The 22845-nt window shown below is 60.9% G+C and overlaps 1 protein-coding gene across 1 annotated transcript; it reads right to left on the bottom strand.

The window, feature by feature from the left end:
- Window positions 1-55: 55 nt before the first annotated feature.
- On the bottom strand, window positions 56-22469 carry LOC311158894 (semaphorin-3D-like). The gene is made up of 18 exons (XM_084214570.1): window positions 22444-22469; window positions 10803-11006; window positions 6244-6404; window positions 5492-5554; window positions 5149-5268; window positions 4744-4846; window positions 4515-4643; window positions 4078-4223; window positions 3736-3850; window positions 3559-3628; window positions 3062-3206; window positions 2762-2984; window positions 2552-2640; window positions 2023-2064; window positions 1599-1756; window positions 1331-1395; window positions 1026-1156; window positions 56-941 (listed from the first exon to the last, which is right to left on the bottom strand). Exons 2-18 carry the CDS (start codon window positions 10924-10926, stop codon window positions 528-530), a joined length of 2298 nt encoding a protein of 765 aa, XP_084070696.1. The 5' UTR covers window positions 10927-11006; window positions 22444-22469; the 3' UTR covers window positions 56-527.
- Between the last annotated feature and the right edge of the window lie 376 nt (window positions 22470-22845).

The following is a 22845-nucleotide window of genomic DNA, read 5'->3' as shown; positions in this document are numbered from 1 at the left end:
ATAGGTTGGAGCTGGGCTGGCATGGGCATCTCTGCACACCTGGAGCCCAGCCTCAGCCAGCAACTGTGTCCTCCTGCTTCCTGCAGCACCTGGGCTCCATCCACACCTCGGCAGCCACCCAGGTGAACATCCTGCCGCCTCCAGAGGAGAGGGAGGCATCGCACGGCTGGCCCTGCTTGGGCTGGGTGCTGCGGGAGTCAGGGAACATTGGGACAACTGGCCCTTGCCCCTCCCTGTCCTCTGTGCTCATTATTGCTGCTGCTGATCATCAGTCAAAGCCAGGGGAAAGCAAGGAAAATAAATATTCTGCAGGTAAATAGCTTTGAGCCTCGGAGAGGCGGCGCGGGCTGCCCCGGTACCCCGTGGGGAGCGGAGAGGCCGCGGGGCTGGGGGAGGCTTGAGGTAGTAACAGCGAGGCGGTTCTGCACGGCAAGGCGAGAGGTGTCCCGGAGCTGGTGCCGACGTGCGAGGAGGGCCCTGGAGAGACCGGGGAGGGAGCTGTGGGCAGCCCGGGCTCCCCCTGCCCCTCACAGGCGCTGCGGGTGCCTCCGCACCCGGCCGTTCTTGCTGTCCGGGGACTGGTGCTGCCACTTGTGCCAGGCTCGCTGCCGCTGCCGTTCCTGCAGCCGCAGGGCATTGCAGTAGGCGTCCAGGCTGGTGCCCGGGGCCCCCAGGGTCCGCGGAAAGCCCTTGGAGCCCGGGTGCAGGTCAGTCCGGGGCCGGGGGCTCTGGAGGGTCCCTCCCGGCTCAAGCCCCTTGCTCCGTTTGTACGGTGGCAGCTCCGTGGCCTCATGCCTGATGAGGCGGAGGCTGTACCGGGTGAGGAGCCGGGAGAAGGAGCGCTCCATCGCCTGGCACTCGTAGGTGCCCACGTCCTCCCTCGCCAGCTGGCGGATCAGCAGCCCTTGCTCCAGCACCAAGAAACGTCCGTTGTTCTTGACCTGGGGCAAAGACAGAGCTCGTAGGTCAGTCCTTGGGGATAAAAGCCACCCCTGCTCCTGGTCCCTGCCGCCCTGTCCCCGTACCTCGCTCGGGGCTGTCTCCTCGCCGCGCCGCACCAGCCAGCGAATCGTGGTCTGCGGGGAGCGCGCCAGGCACTCGAGGAAGGTCGAGTTCTTCTCCACCCCAAAAACCACCTTCTCCACCGCGGCCGTCCCTGCGCAGGGGAGGGGGTGAGTGCCCTGAGTGCGGGCTGTGTGACCGGAGGGAGGGATGGAGGGCAGCAGGGACAGCCAGCCCGCGGTGGGGGCACTGGTTTCCCAGCGCGGTCCCTGCGGGGCATGGCGCTCCCTGGGCACAGCTGGCTGCCCCCGCCGGAGCCGGCGCTCACCCTCTGCCGTGTCCTGGCACTGGCTGAGCGGGTCAGCTTTCAGCACGTCCTGGCAACGGGCACGCCTGTGGGAGAGCAGAGAGGGCTGTGGGATCCCTCCGTGGCAATGCCTCAAGAAGGAGACCAGGAAAGGGTGGGGGGCAGGCAGGCAGAGTGGCAGTAGGGGTCTGGCTGATGGATAAAGCTTCAGGGCTGCCGCTTGCCCTTCCCTGCTCCGAACAGCATCACCTTGCAGGGGGATGCAGGGCTGGCCCGGGCACACACTCACCTCTTCTCGGTGAGCAGGTGTGGGGCGCAGGTCTTGCTGTCCCAGGTGCAGTAGGGGTCCCTGGCCAGGCAGCAGTCGGTGCAGGTTTTGCCGTAGAGGTCGCAGCGGTACAGGGAGAGCTGGAGCAGCCCGTGGGTGCTGCTCACAAACAGCTCCTGCTGCTCGGGAAGCGGGACAGGGGCAGTCAGACCCACGGCTGAGACCGGGGCTGGCAGGCAACAGAGCCCGCCCCATGCTGGGGTGGCGACACTGGGGGACAGTAGGAGTGCGAGACAGAGCCTGCCGTTGCCTTAACGCCCTGGCAGGATCCAGTTCCCTAAATGTGGGCCCCCTGAGGCCAAGGGACCCGGCAGAGTGGCTGGGATCAGCTGGCCTCCATCCCTGTCCCCGGACTGCTTTAGGGAGAAGCAGAAGGGACACTCACCCGCTTTGGTGATAACTTCATGTCCAGGATGGGAGAAGGTACCTGGAGGGGGAACAAGAGGGTGCTGCAGCCATGCCAGTCCCTCCTGGGTGCCCCAGCCTACCAAGCAGGATTGTGTCCCCAGAGGTTACAGGACACCAGGTCCCTGGTCACCGGCTCCCTGCAAGGAGGCTGGGCCCTGGGCTGGCCTCCTGGCATGGGCAGCCCAGGACCACTCTGCCCAGCAGCCCTGCTTTCAAACCTGAGCTCAGCCCTCCCATTTCAGTGTGGGCTCCAAAGTGCAACCCACATGCCCCCTCAGGGACTGGATGGGGAGCTGGAAGATGACTTGGCTCCAGTCCCACTGGCGCCCCTCGGTGTTCTTCTGCTGCCGAGGGCGGGTGGGAGCCCCCAGCAGTGAGGCGAGAACCTCCCTGGGAGCGGCCAGTGAACTTCCTGCGGAGCCTGCAGGGAGGTGCCGCGGCCACGGGAGGCTGTGCGGTCCCACCCTTTCACTTCAGCCCCCGTGTGCCACCCTGGCTGCCTGTACCTTAGTGACGCTGATCTCCTCCAGGCTGATTACCTCGGGGCCACGGCTCACCCCGCCGGCCAGGGCCACCTTCAGGACTTTGCCGTCATCTGTGAAGGCAGCGGGCGGGGGAGCTGTCACGCTTGGGAGCCCCCCGGGGCTGGCGGGACCAGAGTGCCACACGAGCTGCCCCGGGGTGGCAGCGCTCCCAGAGCCGGGATGAGCTCCCACCTGTGCCGAGGAAGAGCACGTGGTAGTCCCGGCTCTCCGTGTCCAGCCGGTGCACCAGCAGCCGCCGCAGTCGGTACGGCACATTGACCCGGACCAGCACGGGCTGCCGGCCCTGCGGGTACACGGGCTCCCACATCAGCTGGTGGCTGCGCATGAAGCTGATCAGCTCGTCGGGGAAGTCCTTGGTGGAATGCAGGAGGGGGTCGTACGTCTCACTGGGGCACTGTGTGACACAGGGGGCTGCGTTAGGGCCAGGCATGTCCGTCCCACTCCCCCTCCAGCTGCTCCCCGTTCCCTCACCGTGCCGGGGCGGGGGTAGGGGACACGGCCCTTGTATTCCACCCAGCGGTAGTCGAATCCCTCCTTGTGTGCGAAGGGGCCGCTGAAGGCGGCTCTCACGGCAGCCATGGAGTAGATGCAGACGGCAGAGCCACTGAAGACGCCGCTGTCGGGGAGCACAGGGCTGTCAGTGTCCCGCTGCAACGCGGGGACCAGGTGTATGCACACCCACCCCCCTGAGCCCACGCTGTCCCCTGTCAGCCCTGGAGTCACACACAGCACCCCGGGGGTGACAGGAATCGCTCTGACACAGCCCGTGCAGCCTGGGGATCACTGACTGTGCAACAAAACTGTGGTTTAGAGATGTGCTGGTGAACCAGCAGCAGGGAAAGCGGGGAAATGCTGGTGGCCCTTCCTCAGCCGCCTGGGTGGTGGTGCTGCCCTTCTCCCCACAGAGCTCCCTCTGAGGGGGACAGCACTGCTGGTGGCTGCACTGCCCCACATAGGGTCCTGCTCACCTGGAGACTGTGAAGAGCCCAAAGACAAGGGGGTTCTGGGGGTCCCGGGTGCGCAGGAGGAAAACATCCTCTGCAAAGAGAGGGCTGGAGGTGAGGCACAGGATGCAGGTGGGCATCCCGGTGCTGTGCTGGAGGGAGCAGCCATGGTGGAGCTGCGTTACAGGGCTGGGCACTCACCCAGCTGGTCGAAGTGGGTCTCAGTGCCCTGGGGCCCCGGGATGGAGCACACCAGGCGGGCCTTCAGAAACGTGCTCCAGCGGTTGATGAGGCTGCGCTTCCCTCCAACATCGTTCTGCCAGGCACCAAGAGCCAGGATCAGTCCAGCCTCTCTGAGTCTCCTCCACTGCTGTGCCCTCCTCATTCCCATAGAGGGACACCCCCCGCCCTGAGCTCTCTCCCTGTGGTAGGTGTGCAGTGACACCCTTACATTCCTCTGCTTGGGATGCTCCTTGGTCCAGAGCAGGCAAAAGCCCACCTGGTGGGACAACAGGCCACAGGGTGTTGGCCTTGACAACTGACCTTGCAGACCCTGGCCACCCTGGCGTGGATGTGCCGCTGCTCCCACTGCCCGGCGTCCATGGCCGTCTCACGGAAGAAGATGTAGACTTTATCATCGTGGGGGTTGTAGGTATCAGGGATGGTGTAGGCACCAACAAACACGGGCTCTGAGGGGGAAAGGAGCAGCACAACGTGGCCCTGTGCCCTCATCCCACCCTGTGGTACCGCCCTGAAAGCTTTGGGAGCAGTGTGAGGTGCTGAGGGGACACAGAGCACCATTCCCAGTGCCCAGGCTGTGGAACATGCGCTGGAGCATGGGTCCCCCCAGGGGCTTCATCAGTGCTTCCCCCCAGCAAGGAGAGAGGGCCCAGGTCAGAGCTCTGGTCCCAGTGCTGGCCCCAGCCTCTCCCCAGCTGGAAGGAGAGGCCCCCATTCCCCACAGGTCCCCCTGCTCCTACCGTGCAGCCAGTGGTCCTGGTTCTGCTCTGTGCGGATGTAGCTCTGCTCGGCCCCGTGCACCCAGGTCCGGAAGAAGGCAGCGCTGCTGCCCATGAAGTCACTGGAGGTGCCTGAATACAGCTCCCCACCTGCAGGGTCGGGGGGTGTGGGTGGGAAGCAGCACCTCTGGCACAGATTATTCCCAGCACTCCCCTCCCAGCATCCCCTCTGCTCCTCACTGCCTCTTACCGATGAGGAGTCCCGTGAAGGGCTCGTGGGGGCTGTACGGGCACCGTCCTCGCCCCGATTCCAAGGAGTGGGTCACCAACTGCATGCGGGGAGCCCTGGCACCCTGCCAGAGCCAAGGGGGAGATGTCAGCCCAGGGGGAGTCTGGGAACAAGCTGGAACTTGGGGGAAAGAGTGGGAAGGAGATTGGTGTGTCTGTGGTGAGGGGGCTCCTCAGGGGGATGCCAGAACCTGGTTGGTCCCATCCCCATTGGGACACCCTGACACTCCCAAGCCAGAGCTGCTCTCTCCGTGCCAGGCTGGCCACCCTCCTGAGGCTCTGGGGCTCCCTCTCCCGCTGCTCCCAGGGTGAGGGGTCCCTTGGCACCTTCTGCCATAGGGACATGTCTGTCCAGGGTGTCCCTCACCTTCCCCCGGGCTCCCAGCTGGACAAAGGCACAGACGGGCTGGTAGGAGCCGGTGCCACAGGCGAACACGTGGCTCTGGTTGAAGGGCTGCAGGAGGCGGATGAAGTTGGCACACTCGGTCTGCGCAGGGGAGATGTTTGTCAGGGCTGAGCCGTGGTGACTGCTGGGGGTGCAGAGCCCGGCCAGACCCTGTCCTGGCAGCTGTTCAGCTGGGCTCGGCTCCGGCTGGCTCCACAGCGCCATTCCAGGCAGAGCCCCAGGCTCCCTTTTGGGCTGATGGGGTTGTTTAATACCAGCGCTGAGCTGCCAAAGGCGACGGCTGGAGGCTGCCAGCCCTACTTACCTCCACGTTCTTCCCTGCCAGCTGGCAGTGCTCGACCTGCTCCCTGGGGGCTGGCCAGAAAATCTGAAACACAAAGACCCCATGGATGCAGCCCCTGCTTCCCTCAGCCTGCCGTGGCAGCAGTGGAACAGGCTCAGCCAGCAGGCGCTGCCAGGCTCAGGTGCACGGCGAGGACAGGGGCTTGCTCTGGCACAGGTCTGACACCTCCCCGAGTCCCCAGGGCCCAGTGGGCAGCCTGCCAAATCAACTCAGAGTGAACCTGGCCTGGGGACAGAGCCTGGGCGTGCCGTGGCCCACCCAGGCTGTGGCAGGCTCTCCTGGATCCCAGCCTGTGGGAACACCAGGCTGCAGCGCCTTAATGGGATTTTCTTTTGTTGGGCTCCGGCCGTCCAGCCGGCCAGCAGGATGTCTTGGGATGACATTAGTGGAGTCACTGCTGGGGCTCGTGAGGCAGCAGCAGGGACTAGGTGTGACAGCAGGGCTCTGGGCACTGCCTGCAGTCCACCCAGGTCACAGCTCCTGGCCAAGCCACCCTGTCCCTCTGGCGCCGGCCCTTCCCAGCAGGGCGCAGCTCCACCAGGGATGGGCTGACCCCACTGATTGAGACATCCTGGTGCAAATGTGTCCCTGGTGAGGTTAGAACAGCCCAGCTCAGAGCACATCCACCTCCACGCCCTGGCGCTGGGACAAGGAGTGGTTCCCAGGGAGGAAGAGGCCAGCCTGGCCAGGGCTACCATCCTCCCACCACTGACCTTCTCAGGCTCTCTGCTGGGATGGTCCAGGTGGAGAAGGAAAATATGGTTTTTTGCTCCCACCATCAGCCAGGCCCTGTCTTCGTCCACCAAGAGGGCTTGGAAATCCATCCCATCCCCTGAGGCCAGCAGCAGGCGAGAGCTGTTGGATTTCAGCAGGTCTGAGGAGCACAAACAAGGTGGGAGGAAGAGAAACCCATCCATGAATGACACAACCTGCAGCCAGAGCCCCCATGCCTCCCTCTCTGGGACAGCTCTGGTTATCTATCCTTGCTCCAAGGGCACACAACATTCCTGCCACTGCCTTGGAAAATCCCACCACCCTTGGTGCCCCTGAGCTCATCATGGAGCCTCCTCCACATGCTTAGATGAGGGAAGGAGTCACTCCTACAGAGAGCAGAACTGCTGTGCCCTGGTTGGGCTGTTTGGAGGCACAGGGCAGGACAGGGCAGGGCAGGAGTTCAGCCCCAGTAGCTCAGAGTGCTCAGCTTCCAGCCTGCCTTCCAGAGGAGCTCCTGGACCCCCAAAGCCACCCTGGAATCGTGGGCAGAGGATGGAGTAGAGAGGTGACTCACTTGCTGTGAATCCTGGAGTGTTTTCCACCAGGCTTCAGATCAAGAGAATTTACATAAAAAAGGTTTTTTGTTGTTTGCTGGGCAAAGCATCCCTCCAAGGAAAGGCTGTATGGAAACAGAGCCAGTACAACCTGCTCTGAGCACCCTCTGCTCCCACCCCTAACTCTGTGAAGTGGCTGCTGGACTCTATCCCAAGCACAGGGTCAGGCAGGTGGATGGATGCACTGGGACTGACCCTGGTAGGGGAAATCCCCATCTGTGCCTCCAGTGCCTGTGTCCTGAGGCCTAAACCCAGCATTGGACTGGCTCAGGGAAGGATCCAGGGGTGCCCTGACCCAATGCACTCCTCTGGGAGCAGGGACAAGGCAGAGGGAAAAACTCTGCTCTTCTGGCTGCAGCTCCTCCCCTGCAGCTCCTCCCATGCAGCAGCCGGGGCGGCTCGCCTGGCCCTTCTGGCACAGTTGTGGCCGTGTGGGTGTGTGAGGAGGACAATAAGCTGTTGTGTCTTGGTTAAAACTCCGGAAACAACATCCCTGGGGCCAGTACTGGTCTGTGATGTGCAGTGCCAGGTTTGGGGGGTGTCTGTGGGGCGAGCCCCCCAGTGCAGCCGGAGTGGCGGTGGCACTGACACGGGACTCTAGCAGCAGCCACCCCCAGCCCTGCTCCCAGGGATCAAGATGGAGCAAAGCAGCATTGAGGCAGTCCTTGGAGCTTCCAGAAGTCATAACACATCTCTTCCCTCTCCAGAAGTGACAGGAGGTAGCTGGGGACAGAGGGCTGGCTCCTCTGGCGAGGCTGCTCCTGGCTTTGGTGTAGTGCAGGTTAACGGGGAAGGTGGGAGGGGGAGATGGAGATGGGCTGCACTGGATGGGGGCTGAATGGAGGTGGCATGTGGATGGAAACTCAGGGAAACCTGTAAGATCCGGGCTCAAGGTCTGCCCAAAGTCGCATGGAGTGCAGCAGAGTGTCAGGAGCAGAGGAGGGAGGTGCTCGGGGCAGCCGGTGCTGGATGCAGCGCGGAGGGGAGCGAGGGCGGACGTGCGGCCCCGGGTGCAGGTGGGGTGGACGTGGGCACAGGCACGGCTCCATCCAAAGGGAACCGGCTGCCCCGGGAGGTTGTCTCACTTCCTTCCACTCCTTTTCCAGGGCATAGGGGAAGCGAGGCCAGAGCCTGTGGGCTGGAGACGCCACGGATGTCCTCTGGTCCCTGCTGGGCCAGGCAGCGTGCGGCTCCCTGCCCGCGTCCAGCGGCCAGGCTGGCTCCCAGCTGGCGCTTCCCTCTCCCCTGCTCCGGGCAGCTCCCGTTCCGGCGGGGACACAAATCCTCCCCTGCCAGCAGCAGCTCCCAGCCACATCAGGGAGCTCCGAGCTCTCCTCCTGCTGCCACAAAAACCACACAGCCCCGCTGCACTCCCCGCCTTCCCTCGAGTGCCCGAGGGCTCTCTGGGTACCAGAGATACAGGGCAGAAGGCTTCCAAGCCATTTCCCACCCCTGAATGGGATTAACAGCTGAATTCCTGTCCCTTCCTGCGGGCCATTGTCCCTGCTGGATCTCCAACAGGGTGGGTGCTCGTTCACCCTCCTGTGTCTGCCGCCGCTCAGAGGACCTGCCTGATCCGGGGGAAGTGTCAGGCAGGGCTGGGTACCCCTGGGAGGGGGTTGGGGTGGGAGGGCAAAGGCTCATCCAGAATTAAGAGGAATGGGTACAAGGCTGGTCCCAGTGAATGTCGCTGGCTGGTCACTGTCTGACCTGTGCCAGCCCTGTACAGGTCAGGCAGGGTGATGGAAGAGCCCTCTCTGCTGCCTCAGGAGAACCCTGGGAGGACTCACTGCCCTGCACTTGCACCCTCTGGCAGGTTAATGGCCAGGAGGGTCTGAGCCTGACCCCATGGCTCTGCTCTCTCACCAAGGGCACATCGAGTTCTGGGATTCAGACCCAGGAAGCTGCTGCACAACCCTAGCCTCTTCTCACCCTCGGGTCATTAGATCCAAACCCAATGCTGGAGACAGGGAACCAGGGGGGCTCTGCAGCAGCCATGCCATGGCCAAATCTATGGGTGAGCCCAGAGAAACATCCTCTCCTTTGTGTTCACTATCTCCCAAGGCCACGGTGTTTGTCTTTATTGCCGGGACCGCTATGGATGGCCTTGTCCCATCCATCATCTGCTGCCCCTCAGCCACAGCACCCCCCGTGCAGGGTGACCCCGAGCTTCCTGGGGTCACAGCCCGGCTGTGCCGCCCTCTCCCCTTCCCCCTCAGAAGCACAGCAGCCCACGGAAGAGATCCCTGGAGCCCAGGGCAAGCTTGGTGCTAAATCTGGCTCTGTCCCCTCACTGCTGTTGGCTGATAAGGGAAGTGCAGGGCAGCCCTTGGAGTGATAAGAGACCCGTGACCTCCCCGTGCTGCGGAGCACTTGCTGAGTCCTGCCTGGCTGCAGATCAGAGGCTGGCAGGGGAGCCGTGTGCCAGCTCCTGGGATATTCCCGCAGGAGGAGCTGGCAGGGCTGCTGTGCTCTCCCTCTGCACAGCCTGGGGAAGGAGAGGCTGAGCTCGGGCAGCGCTGGGGCTGACCCAGCCTGACCCGGCTGAGCCCAGGCTGTCCCGAGTGCTATTCTAAACCTGCTCTCGGCAGGGTGGGAGCCGCTGCTGTTGTTGCTGGCCCCGTGCCCTGTGCCCCATCCTTCCTGTGCTCTCCCGGCCCTCGCTGCTGTCATTTCCTTCTCTCGGCCCTGCTTACGTCTCCTCCCCCGCCCCACCGAGGCTCTGCCCGCCACCCCCATGCTGGGATCTGAGGGCAAGGCTGATCCCTCGGATGGACTCTCAAAGGCCTCCTTTTATTTATTTTTTTTTTTCCTAGGGGTTTTTAAACCTAAACTTCTCAAGGCATTGTGTCCTTGAACCTGCCCGGTGCTGTCCATGAGTCACATCCCTTTGCCATTGTTCACTTTGTGCCTGAGCCCTCCTGATGCTGGGAGCTTCCTCTCCTGCCTCTGCCCGAGGCGTGAGGGCTTTTGGCATGGCCCGGGACACTCTGGGGCTTTGAAGTCAGCAGTCCCTTTTCTGTCCAGCTGCCCCATTTGCCTCCTCTGGCTCCAAGGAAAGGCAGGCTGAGCTGTGTCTGGGCTGGGCTATCAGCAGGGCCATCTCCTCACACAGATCTCCTGCATCCCCGGGAGGTCCAGCCCTCTCCAGACACAAAAGGGGAGCATCTTTCCCTGTGCTGGTTGTCCCTGCCTGGAGAGCAGCTTCTCAAGGTGATGGAGTGGGCCAAGAGCATGGCCCTGGAGCCTGGAGTGCCATGCCCATGGGAAAGCTGCTCCACCCTCTCTCAGGTGTGGAGGGGGCTGGGCCAGCCCTCCCGATGGTCACATCCAGGGCAGCACTGGGGATGTGCTCAGCTGCCATCCTCCAAAGACACTTGCTGTTTTTCACACGGAGAAGCTGAAAGCAGCTCAACTGGCCACATCCATGCTGCAGGTTCATGGCAGAGTGAGAAGCTGCCAAGCTGGCAGGGTTCTGCTCTAGCTGCTCAGGCCATTCCCCTCTAGGTGCTCCCTTTCCACACTTCTCTGAGCTGTGTTTTGTGCTACCTGTCAGTCTGCCCTTGCTGCATCTTCGGGTCACCAAAGCAGTCCCCGCTCTGCATCAGGCTTGAGAGGAGCAAACTGTGCCTGCCCCGAAGAACTCACCAGCCAAACAGAGAGCCAGATGCAGGGAGGAAGGGAGAAGTGAAGCAGGGAGATGATCTGCACAGGGAATCAGTCCCTCCTGGCAGAACAGGAGGGTCAAAAGCAGAAGGGCTGAGCTGGGGTAGGACTGTGGTGGTGGGAGGCAGAGGAAGAGGCTGGTGAGACTGTCTCAGGGCTCAGTGCCCCTGTGAGCTGAAGGCAGGGGACATTCCCCAGGGGTACCCATCCAGCCCCAGTCCAGGACACAGCTCTCCCAGCCCTCCCAGGCAAGGTGCAGACCCCGAGGAGCCCCTTACCTTTATAGGTGAGGCGGAGGCGTGGGGCCTGCTGCTTCCATGCCCTGCTGCTGCCCAGCTGCTGCAGGAGGAGGCAGAGCAGGAGTGTGGCCAGGGACAGCCAGTGGCCAGGGGCAGCCCCCATGCTGGCACAGGGCAGTGGGCAGGGTCTGCTCACCCTCACAGCACCATGGTCCAGCGCCGAGATGCCGCCTCCAACGCCGGCTGCAAGCAGAGAAGGGGGGAGGCTGCAGCTGTGGGCACGGGGCCAGGTGGGCACTGGGAGGGCAGCTGTGGCTGGGACCCTCTTACCTTCCACCCCCCTGGGCGCTCCAGCACGTTCCGTGCCCGGGGAGTTCACAGGGCAGCTATTCCAGCCTGCCCAGGGGAGGTGTGCGGGGTGATGCCAGCGTGCCCCCCTCATGTGGAACCTGGGGGAGCTGGGATTTGGGCATCCTGCAGGTGACTGACGTGAGGGCAGTAGCACCCTCCCACCCTCCAATGGGCTCTCAGAGCTTGGGCATCCTCTGCTCAGGATCTGCTCAGGCTGCAGCGCTTGGCAGAGCCTGCTGAAGGATCCCTGATACTCATCTGTTCTCAGCTTGGGGTTAAACCTCATCCCTTTCACTGAGGGGAATTCATGTTTTGGAGCACCACCCGTAAATGCCATTTCTGTGATCTCCCCGATACCAGCTGTGGCTCTATGTGTGCATGACACATCTCTGGCTAGGATCTCTGCAAATTCCCTGTTACCACAGAGCTCTCTGAGGCCACCAGCATCCACTGGCTCCAGGGTGCTGTGTGCTGGAAGGGCTCTTTAACACATACCCCCCTTTGGAGGGGTACAGGGGCTCACAGCCTCTCACAGCAGCTCCCACAGCCCCTGCCAGGAGCAGGGCTGGCCTGCCAGCTCTAACCACTTAATCCAGGCTACTTAGATGCTTTTTCTCCACTTAATAAAAAACCTGGTCCCTACATGGCAGTTCTGACTAACTCTCCCTCTTGCTGCATATTAACTTCTTCCAGTCCCATGGCTGAAAGATTTAAAATGAGCTTTTTGGCTCATCCCTGGCCAGAGGCTCTTGGCACAAGGAGCAGGGGATTCCTGCCATCCCAGCAACGGGATGTGGAAGGGATGGTGGAGCCAAGTCTTTCCACTGCCTTGCACAAGAAGGAGTGCTCAGCTCTGCCTAGGGAGGAGGATTTGGGCTGGTGGGGTTGGGCTTTCTCTCCCTCCTAGCAGCAAACTGTGGTTGGGCTGGATGCAGCTCCTTTCTTGCCTTCACTGCTGCCTGGATCTCACTCTGGTCACCACAACCTGCTGCTGCTCCAGGTCCTTCCCCGGTACCAGGAGACCTGGCACCACGCTGGGACATGGATGTGACCTCAGGGTGGTGGCTGCACTGTGGTCAGTCTCTCTTTAGTTTGGGGCAGCTCTCTCCACCCAGCCAGCCCTTCCTGGGCACTTTTCCACGTCAGCCATTGCCTAGGGAGGGGACAAGAACCACCCCATAAGCATGATGGGTTTGGCCAGGTTCAAACTGCTCCTGGGTTGTGGAGAGGTGGGGTAGGAACCCATCAGCCGTGTGGGGATTCACAGGCAGTGCTGCCCTTGCTGCCACAAGCACCTCCCCGGCAGGCAGCAGTGACAAGCTGCATCTCAGCCCTTCCTTTGCCCAGCACCTGCAGTGCTCCCCGAGAGCCCCCCCTGCCCTCACAGCCGTGCCCTGAGCGAGCACTGCTGCTCCAAGGGTCATCACAAGGACGGGGCTGGCATCTGGCAGGGATTTTTTTTTTTTCCTTTACCAAAGTGTGTTGTGTTGCTGCAGGACTTGGGAAAATGCTGTCCTCTAATTGAAGGGTTCTATAAATGGAGCTGGGTCTGTGCTGGGCTTGACTTTGGGCTAAGGCAGACTTGGAGGAATCTTTCATGACCCAGGGGATGCCAGGGCAGGCTGGGATTCTGTGGATGGCAGGCAGGGTGTTACTCCTGCCTCAGGACACGTTCACACACGGTGAATTTCGGGCCAGGCACGTGCTCCCCTGTACAGCTCACTTATACCAGAGCTCCATCTCCTGCCCTGGGAATGCCAAAAGCAGGGCTGATGGCAGCAGGAGCCACAGCCATGGCCAGGAGGATCCCAGAGCCCTGGCAGAGCTGGGCACAGGCATAGGAAAGAGGGTTTTGCAGCAGATAAGGAAATTTTAAAACTGCCAGAGGATAACCTCCAGTAAGAAACACTTCCCACGGGTGTCACCCTTTCATGGGTGTTTAGGGGCTCCCTCCCACCGTGCCCGGGCAGTGGTGAGGCACATCCACCTCCTGACACCCGGCTAAAATCCTGGCACAGACCCCTGTGCCCACAGCCCCTGGCACAAGGACATCCCTGGCTGTGCCAGTCAGTGCAGGGACACCGGGAAACAGATCAGCTGGAGGGGAAGAGCTCACAGAGTTTACACAGAGAGGGGGAGCTCGGGTGCCTGGTGGATGGAAACAAGCTGGGAATGATGAATCCAGGGTTAAATTAAACACTCCCGACAGCTTTAAATAATCAACTGTCCAGAGCTGCAACTCTTTCCATCTCAGTTTGGAGAGGGAAGTGCTGATGAGGGTGGGCTGCCCAGAGAAGGGGAGGCAGGGGGCTGGCATTTCATACTCCAGGCACCACAGGACCTGCAGGGGAGGACTTGGGGGATGGCAGAGCCTTGTTTGGGGGGCTGGCAGTCACCAGGAGTGCCAGGCATAGGTGGCACAGGTGGTGACACCACGGTGCTGGGCTGAGTCTGCCAGCAGTCCACCAGGTGCCCTGGTCCCAGTGGCTTCCCTGTGCCCCCCCTCCCTCCCCTTCTACTGGAGATCTGCAGAAGTGACAGAATCACAGAATGGTTTGGGTTGGAAGGGACCTTAAAGGTCATCTTGTTCCAGATGATCACAGGCAGGGATGCCACCCGCTGGGTCAGGTTGCTCTGAGCCCATCCAACCTGGCTGTGAACACTTCCAGGAATGGGGCATCCACCACTTCTCTGGGCAGCCTGTGCCAGGTCCTCACCACCTTCACAGTAAAGAATTTTTCTTGACATCTAATCTAAATCTCTCCTCTTTTAGTTGGAAACCATTTCCCCCTTGACCTGGCACTATCTGGCTGTGTAGAAAGTCACTCCCTCATTTTTATAAGCTCCCTTTAATTACTGTAAGGCTGCATTGAGTTCTGCACAGAACAGAAGTCCAGCAGGTCTGAAGTTCTGGGCTGTCACACAAAATCCCCTGGAAAGCCTTGCCAGAGAGTGAGCAGCCGAGAGAAAAGACAAATCCCTTCTGTTTGAGACGGGTACAGGAGGGAATAATTTATCCGCGAAAGCACCGATTTCCTCCTGACAGCCCCTTTGTGCTGCGATGCCGTGAATAGTTTAAAGCAGCGCAAATTTCAGAGGGGGAAGGGCCTGGCAGTGGGTTTATCAGGCTGTAGATTATCTCTGAGAGGGAGAGCATGCCGAGCCGAGCTCCGCGGCGATCCCGCAGCACGAACAGCGGCGTTTCCATGTGCTCGCTGCTTTCACAGCCCCGATTGTGTCCCGATAATCCCCAGGGCGCTCGCAGCCTGCTCCCTTCTCCGCTTACACGGCGGGGCTGCCAGGGCCGGGAGGGGAAATGCAGCTCCCCAACAGCTGGGGGACCTCGAGGAACGGGGGGAGGAGAGGCACTGCACCCTTGTCAGCATCCATCCATAGGGATCATCCCCGCCAGGGGACAGAAGCGCTGGGCTAGAGCTCGCCGTGAGAGGGGAGAGCCTCAGGGAGCCAAGATCCCCTCCATGGGGCTGGTGCTTCCCAAGGATCCCAAGCAGCCAAGCCCTGCTCCCCAGACCTGAGCCCCACGCTCCTGAGACTGTCCTGCCTCTCCCAGCACAAGCCCGGGTGTGGGTGATTCTCTCTCTGCCACTTTTGGGAGCTGGCACCAAGGGGTCCCACCCCGCCAAGGAAACTGAGGGGCAAAGCCGGGGCAGGAGGTGCAGAGGACTCAGCCGGGTGCCCATCCCGCACACGTCTGGGTCAGCCGGGTGCCTGCCCATGCTCGGTGCCGTGGGGATGCGGAGCCGCGTGTGCGGGGAGCGGGCACAGCCCGAGCCGCCGGCCCCGGGAGCGCCCCGCCCGCAGCTGTCCCTGAGCCGCCGCCTGCCCCTCCCTGCTCAGCCCAGGGCTGCGGCTGTCCCTCTCCATCCCCTGCGGGATGATGGATACCCCGGCAGCTGCAGGGAGAGGCAGCTGTCGACTTTCTCCGGCGGAAGGACAAAGACACATGGGTGAGCCCTCCCTGCCGTCCCCCGAGTTGCCAGGCTGGGGCAGAGCCAATCCCTGGGGGAGCCTGTGGTGCTGAGTGATTTGTGGGAGGAGGACGTGACGGTCCCGCTCCTCGACATCAAAGCTGGGACCACAAACCGAGTGCCAGAGCTTGGGTGGCACTGGGACAGCGCGGTGTGCCCTGGGGAGTATCGGGGTCCCAGTGAAACCTTCAGCAGCGAGGTCACACGTGCCCACACGGATCTGCAGAGACGAAGGAGGAGGGGTTGGATTGGGGATTGCTGGGCAACAGCAGAAGGCTGAGGCTGCTCCAGCTTCAGCCCCATCTCTGCCATCACACGGCCAGGGGCCAGCGGGATCCTGTCCAGCCGGGACATCCCCCCACTGCTGTGCCCTGGCTGCTCTTAGCCCCAGACCCCCCTTCCTGGCCAGACAACCCTGCTGGAGTGTGCCAAGCATCACGGGTGGGGATGAAGGTGCCCAGCTGCTACTGTCACCCTGCAGACCCTCGGGATGTCACCCCTGCCAGCCAGGGGGGCTCCCTGCCCTGGCAGTGGGGCAGGGACAGCCCGGGGCTCTGGGTATTATCAGAGGGACCTGGCTGCCTGTGGTGACACCCAGAGCAAAAGCACAGCACAGTGCTTGTCTCCCTGAAGTTACAGCAGCTGCAGGCACACTCCAGTTGGGACCACATCCTCTGAAAGCAAATGGGGAATTGCCAAGCCTGAGGCTGGCCAGGGTATTAATAACTGTTTATGAAGGGATAAAGAGCTGGCTTCTCTTAACATCCTGCTAATCCCTTTCTTGAGAGGCTGCTGGCTCAGTCCCCGCCTTTCCCTTGCTACTGAGAGGTGAAGCCTGACCTGGCCTGGCTCTTGGGCATCTGGCTGGGAAGGTGGCCCAGCAGTGGGCTTGTCTCAGGGCACAGTGACAGGCACAGTGAAGGGCTGGATCAGCCCCTGCTTCCAGCCCCTGCAGGACTTCTAGATGTTCCTGAATGTGCTGCTTGAAGGGGACGTCCACTGTTCCTCCTCCTAATTTACCCAAAGGGCATCCAGCCCCAGGGGGGCAGCAAGTCCAGTGAACAGAGAAAGCTGGATGGAGTCACAGCATTTATTGCACCTTGCAGGTCTGCTGTCACCTACAATGCTGCCAGAGCACAGGCAGCTTCCAGCACAGAGCAGTGCCACAGTCCTTGTGCCCACCCCAGGGCAGTGGGAAGTGGCAGATTCACAGAGGGTTGGGTTCCTTGCTGGACAGAGCAGAGGAGGGACAAGTGTGAGTTAATTTGGTGTGTTAAACTCTGGGCTGACTCGGCACATTAAATTCCCAATTTGCCTCCTAGTGCAATTGAGAAGCTTAAATTTCTTTCACAGAATAACAGAATTATAGGGGTTGGAAGGGACCTCTGGACATCATCCAGTCAACCTCCCCCCCCCCCCCCCCCCCCCCCCGGTCAAGGCAGGGTCACCTGGACCAAGTTACACAGGAATGAGTCCAGGTAGGTTTGGAATGTCTCCAGAGAGTGAAACTCCACAAGACCCCTGGGGAGTTGTTCAAATTCTCTGCTACCTTCAATGTAAAGTTATTCCTCCTGTTGAGGTGAAACTTTTTGTGTTTTGCTTCATGGCCATTGCTCCTCATCCTCTTGCTGAGCACCACTGGAGAGAGTCTGGCACCATCCTCTTGGCACCCACCTTTGAGATATTTATATGCATTAATGAGATTCCCTCTCAGTCTTCTCTTCCCTGGACTAGACAGGCCCAGCTCCTGCAGTATCTCCTCAGAAGAGACACTTCATGAGTGGAGGGGCCTTGCCATGCTTTAAAGCTGTGTCAAGTACCCAAGTAAGGCAGAGAAGAGGCTGTGCCTGCCTGCTGAGCTGCCAGGCCAGGTTCTCAAAGCCTCGGGGGTCCCCAGAGGCAGCACTGAATTCCTCAGAGCCATTTATACCCCAGTGCTGAAACCCACCCTTGTCACCTGTCTGCCACATGGCCTGACACTCAGCACAGCCCTGGGGAGGCTCAGGAGCCCTGCCCCACACAGGAGTTGTTCTCTGGGCTTCAGATTTTCCAGGCTCAGCCTGGGTGAATCCTACATGTGCACAGACCTGGCAGGGGCTCCAAGGCCAGGGATCAGCATGGACTCCAGCAAGGGGCAGGTTTCCCTGTGCTCCTTGCCATGGGCTGCCTGTAAAGCCTCCATGGGTGACACCTGGGGTTCCAGCACAGAGCTCACCAGCCCTGGGTCACCAGCTGGAACCCAGTGCCACGTGGCTGCTGCCCCTTTGGTGGCCTCTGGGAAAGGGGGGTGGGTTTGGCTGGGTCCTGGTGGGACCCCTGCAAAGGATTCCAGCAGAGACCCAAGGGCTCCATCCCCGGGGTGTCTCCAGGGAGAGCTAGCCTTGGGAAAGAATTCCTGTTCCCTGGCCAGGCTGCAGCCTGTCGCTGCACTCCCAAGACAGCACTGATTGCTTCCTGAAGATGCCAAGGCTTTCTGCAGCAAGCCCACGGGATCTGCAACATTGATTTTCTTCACTCACCTCGGTATTATTGCTTCCTACCTCCAAACCTATTGGACAGGGATGCTCAGCACCGCTCAGAGTGCTTTTAGCTTGGCCACATCTCCCCATTCCAGGCAGGAGCTGGCCATGAAACACCTGCTCTGCTGCCCGGTGACCCGGCTCATGAGCCACTTCACCACTGCCAGCCAGCGACACGGCTGCTGGTCGCAGTCCCGGGGCCACCTGTCCCAGCTGGGGCACCCGCCTCCCCTGACGCTCGAAAGCTCGGCCGTGTTTTGTTTTCATCAGCGGGAGCCCTGCTCCGGCCGCTGCGCTAATTGGAACAGGCTGGGCAGGCGTGGGGGGCTCTGCCGGAGAAAGTATTTTAATGAGGATGGAGGGTGCCTGACCTGTTATCTGCTTCTTCTCGGAGCCTCTTGGCCGGGCTCCCCGGGAATTTCAGCCTGGATTGCCGGGTAAGGTCTCTGGCTCGCAAACCTCGGAGCCCCGCGGAGCAGCGCGCTCCGGCCGCCTCTGCCCGGGAGCCGGGCCGGGCTCTGCGGGCTCCCGAGGCACTGCTGCCATCCCTGCCATCCCTGCCATCCCTGCCATCCCTGCCATCCCTGCCATCCCCCCGGGGGCCGGGCCGGGCTCTGCGGTCTCCCGAGGCACTGCTGCCATCCCTGCCATCCCCCCGGGAGCCGGGCCGGGCTCTGCGGGCTCCCGAGGCACTGCTGCCATCCCTGCCATCCCTGCCATTCCCCCGGGGGCCGGGACGGTTCTGCGGGCTCCTGAGGCACTGCTGCCATCCCTGCCATCCCCCCGGGGGCCGGGCCGTGCTCAGCGGGTTCCCGAGGCACTGCTGCCATCCCTGCCATCCCTGCCATCCCCCCGGGGGGCCGGGCCGGGCTCTGCGGGCTCCCGAGGCTCTGGCAGCCCCGCCATCCCCCCAGCACCGGGGAGCTGCCTGCACCAGGGCTGCGGCTCCTGTGCCGGGTGTTTCCCAGGATCGGGGACCAGCGGGGACGCTGGGATGGACGCGGGGCCGTTCACCCCGGGCAGCTGCTCGGTCTCTCTGCCCAGGAGAGGCCGGGTCGGCTCCGGGCGGAGCTGAAGGTGCAGCGGGGCCTGGGACAGGTCGGGCGCTGGGCTGATGTCTCAGCGCTGCTGTGGGGGAACCGGGGCAGCCGCAGCAGGGTGCCCCAAAGCACACGGCTCCCCTGCTTTTGTCATCTCCCTGCCCTGCAAACACGGAGAGGCCAGCCCAGAGCATGGACACCAGTGGAGGTACCCCCTCCCAGCATGGCTCCTGTGCCAGTGTCTCCAGAGGGTCAGAAGCAGACAGCACCATGCACCATGTCCTCCTGCCCAGCCCCTACCTCACCTGAAGGCCTCTCTGCCCCATGAACTCATCTGCACCATGATGGTGCAGACGGATTCATGGGGGCATGAATGATGAACTCATCTTCCACCATGGAAGGCCACCGTGGCTGTCATTACCCTGGTGTGGGGCTGAGGCACACATGGACTAAGTGACCTGCTCATGGCCAAATGGGAAGCACAGCAGGGCAGGGATTGGCCCCAGGTGTCTCATCTTCCCCCAAAGAGCAGCTCAGCACTGAGCCTGACTCCATGCACGTGGCTTTGGCACACGGTGGCAGAGCTGTCACCGTGTCACCGCCCGCCTGCTGGGAGCACACACCGTGGGAAGGCCAGTTCCCCCTCAGAGGACAAGCAAGGGACAGATTGAAACCGAAAGCCCTTGTTTCCCTTTTCACACTACAAAGAGCTCAGGCCGAGCTAGCTGACATCAGTGGTCTCCTCCTAGAGAAGGGGGAAATAAACCTGGATCTGACGGTGGGAGAAGCAGGGGAGTTCCTGCCCACAATAAATGGCAGCTCGCCAGCACACGAGAGCAGAACAATAACCCCACACAGCTGGGTGCTTGTGAACCGTGTCCTTCCAGGGAAACCAGACCCTGGGCAGGCTCCCAAGCCAACGGGGGCTGATGCTGGCAACAGTTGTGCTCATGTCATGCCATGCTGAGAGGGGTTGTGCTGCTCTGGAGCACACGTGTGGCATCCCTGCAGGTACAGTGGAGCCGGGGGAGATCAGGGGGTACATGGAGCATGGAGGTGGCAGAGCCCAAATATCCTACAGCAACTACACTGGGGAGTAATAAAGGCTTATCTCTGCCAGGAGTACAGAGTGCTCCCTTCTGGGTACCACAGAACCTCTGCCATGAATGGCATCTACCTGCAAGGACATGCTGGGGCTTTATGGCTGGGTTTTGGGATAATCTAGTCTTTAGGGAGAGAGAATGACTAGGTGCCCTCTACTGAGTCCAGCCCTGTCCTTTCACCATCCTGTGCTTCAGTTTCCCCAGGTAAAATGTTCTTGAGAAGGTACAGGCAGCTCCTGTGAGCAGGGAGGCATCAGGTGGCTTGCAAGGACCAGAGGACTTAAGATGGAGACCCAGTCCAGGGCAGGTAACACTGTTTTCATCCTCTCTCCCTGTTCCCACTCCCCTCTTTGCTCCCTGCTCCAAGCAGTGGGGAGCACGATCCCCTGATCTGAAAAGGGCAGGTGAGGCTGGGTGTGCCCCCCTCTTCCCCATCCAAAGGCCATTCCTGGCTGCCCCCCCAGGCCAGGAGGTGACCCAGCTGACTGAGTCTGTGGGTTTGTAACCATGTGAGGCCTGTAAGGATCTAATTGCCCTGTGCTCTCTGAGCTACCTCGCACTGTAAATCCCAGACAGAATGGGAAGAGACCAAACTTGGAGGAAGAGGCAGCTCCAAGAGTCTGGGAGCCAAAATTTACAATAAATCTTCATGCTTGCAGTGAACAGCCCCTGAGAGGGTGCCACAGGAGCACGGCAGAGAGCCAGGCAGCAGAACCCCCATCTGGAACCTCTGCCAGCGCTGCTGGCTCGGGCTGGGCTTGGCAAAGGGAAAGAGCTGCCAAGGGCCCCAGACTTGGCTCCCCCTCCCTGTCCTGGGGCACCACAGCCTGGGCATCACCTTGTCCAGCCAGATGAGATGGCTCAGACTCTGGCAGCTGCTCTCCAGCCTCTGTGCACAGGCATGATGGTATTTGGGAGAACATCTCACATCCTTGGGGGTTTCCTGTTTAATTCTCAACCTAAGGAACTGCAGCAAATGATCCCTGTCTTACACGCTTGTGGAATTCAGTGAGATTAGATTAGGGGTGAATTCTTCCCATATTTCTTATAGGGCTGATATCTCTGCCCTGGCTTTCGGGTTGACTTCCCCATGCCCGGCTCATTAATCACCGGGGTGTTTGTGTCTCTGTCGTTTTCAATAGCGTTAACTCAGCGGGAGCAATCTGTCTGTCCCAGCAGCCCGTCGTGTCGAGCCAGTGACCCGTCAGGGCTGCCTGACCCCTCCCTTTGAAGGCTGAGCGAGGAGTGGCCGGCAGAGAGCTGGGACACGCTCCACTTGGCCAGGAGAAAGCTCCCCAGGGCTCCTGCTCGGGGCGCGTGGCCGGCATGTGTGCGGGACGGCCGCAGCTCTGGGAGCACATCTCCTGCAGCACTTCCCCCCTTCCCCTGGGCACTTGGCTGCAGGAAAAAATGCTGCTTTCCAGTTTAGCAGTATTTTCCTGACAGTGCTCAGCAGCTGGATCAAACCAGTGGTTCTTTAAAGGCAATCAACTCCTTAAGTAAGGGCAGGCTCACTGGAGCTGATTTCCAGTGGGCAGTGCATCCCATGGCCCAGCTGCCTTCTAGAGCACACACTCAGGAGCTGTGATCCATGCCAAGGGTGGTCTTATTTCAAGGATAGAAAGAAAGAAATTACCCTCCTTGTCTTTATTTAAGTTCTTCCAGTGTTTTGTTATTTGTTTCTGGGCATAAACAGCCGTTCAGCATTCTCCTTCCTCCCTCACCCTGAGTATCAGCCCCTCACACCAAAACCCACCCGTCACTCTCAGGATACTCAGGCATGCAAGGCTCCTGACTCCTGGCCATCCATCCCCAAGGTCTGTGATGCTTCCAAGCAGAGGGATCATTAGTTAAGGGACTCCTTTGGAAAGCACTCAGCATTTCTCAGGCTCTGTTTCTTTTCTGCCTGCTGTATCATTTGACCCGAGTTTCTGAGAGCTGAGGCGTTGCAGAGGGGGTTGAAGGAACACACTTTCCCTGTCCCAACAGATTTTATAAAGCCCAAGCAGAGGACCATTCCCTCACTGATTAGGGAGGCTGGTTTTTTCTTCTCCTCACATCAAGAATGACACAACCATTGTGGAGGCAAATGATTGATTTTCATCTGGTGAGGAAGGAGAAATCTGACAAAGTTATCTCTGAGCATGGGCTAGTGACAACTAGCCCAGTGAGGGTTTTGGGCTGTTAAACCTCAGCAACAAAGCAGAGCATTGAAGCTGAGAAACACTAGAAAAAAACAACTCTGGAAACAGCTTCAGTGTAGTAAAAATGCACAAAACCTCCTGGGACCCAAGTTACAGCAGTAAAGATACAACAAACATAGAAGATCAGGGGATCGGAGTAAGGGGATCTTTAGGGTCCCTTCCAACTCAAACCATTCCATGATTCCATAAAGATTGGTAGAACTTTTCATGCCATGCTGGGGCAAACAGAGTGGCAGGGTGAGCTCTGCTCTCTCCACAGGGCTGGGATAAGCCCAGTCACTCGCGAGTTACTCCGCACGAAGCTGTAAAACACGCCGAGGCTGACAGCGCAAGCAGACGGACTCAGCACTGATGAACCCCTGCTCCTGCTCCCCGCGGGAATGCCGCCCCAGGCGGCTCTCACGGAGCCAACCAAGGCAGTCCGGGCTGCCCAAGCTCACGAACAATCCATTAAACCCATCGCTCGTTACTCACCGGCCAGCGGGGTCCCGGAGCGATGCCCACCCTGCCTCGCTCCAGCGTCTTCTCCCAGTGAAGCCAGAGCACCTGGAGGCTGCAGGCGGCAGGAGGAGCCGGAGGTGGGAGGACAGCCGGGGGCAGCCCCTCATTCATAGCCAGCCCCGGCCGCGGGATCCTCCGTGTCCCCTGCGTGCGCGCAGCGCAGTTGCCATCTAGCGGTGCGGGAGCTGCCGGGCTTCCATGGAGACACGGGGGAAAATATTCCTCTGCTCCTGGGAAGTTCCATCCCTGCTGCTCGGGGCCCAGCTCATGGGGCGGGGGATAGGAAAGCACCGGCTGCAGCGCTCCTGTTGTGGATTGGGAAGGCAAAGAGCAGCGCAGTGGATGGGAGAGGCTCGTGGACACGGGCATCAGGGC

The sequence above is a fragment of the Fringilla coelebs genome, assembly GCF_963513975.1.
Source record: "Fringilla coelebs genome assembly, chromosome: 13".
NCBI classification, from domain to species: Eukaryota; Metazoa; Chordata; class Aves; order Passeriformes; family Fringillidae; genus Fringilla; species Fringilla coelebs.
Note: the sequence above shows the minus strand (reverse complement) of the source record. Positions and strands in the feature narration are given on the sequence as shown.

Coding starts and splice junctions, on each gene's coding strand:
- LOC311158894 (XM_084214570.1), bottom strand. CDS start 10,926: ATGGGGGCTGCCCCTGGCCACTGGCTGTCCCTGGCCACACTCCTGCTC. Junction 3,629..3,735: donor GACCCACTTCGACCAGCTGG/GTGAGTGCCCAG, acceptor CTCTCTTTGCAG/AGGATGTTTTCCTCCTGCGC. Junction 3,207..3,558: donor GGGCTCTTCACAGTCTCCAG/GTGAGCAGGACC, acceptor GCTCCCCGACAG/CGGCGTCTTCAGTGGCTCTG.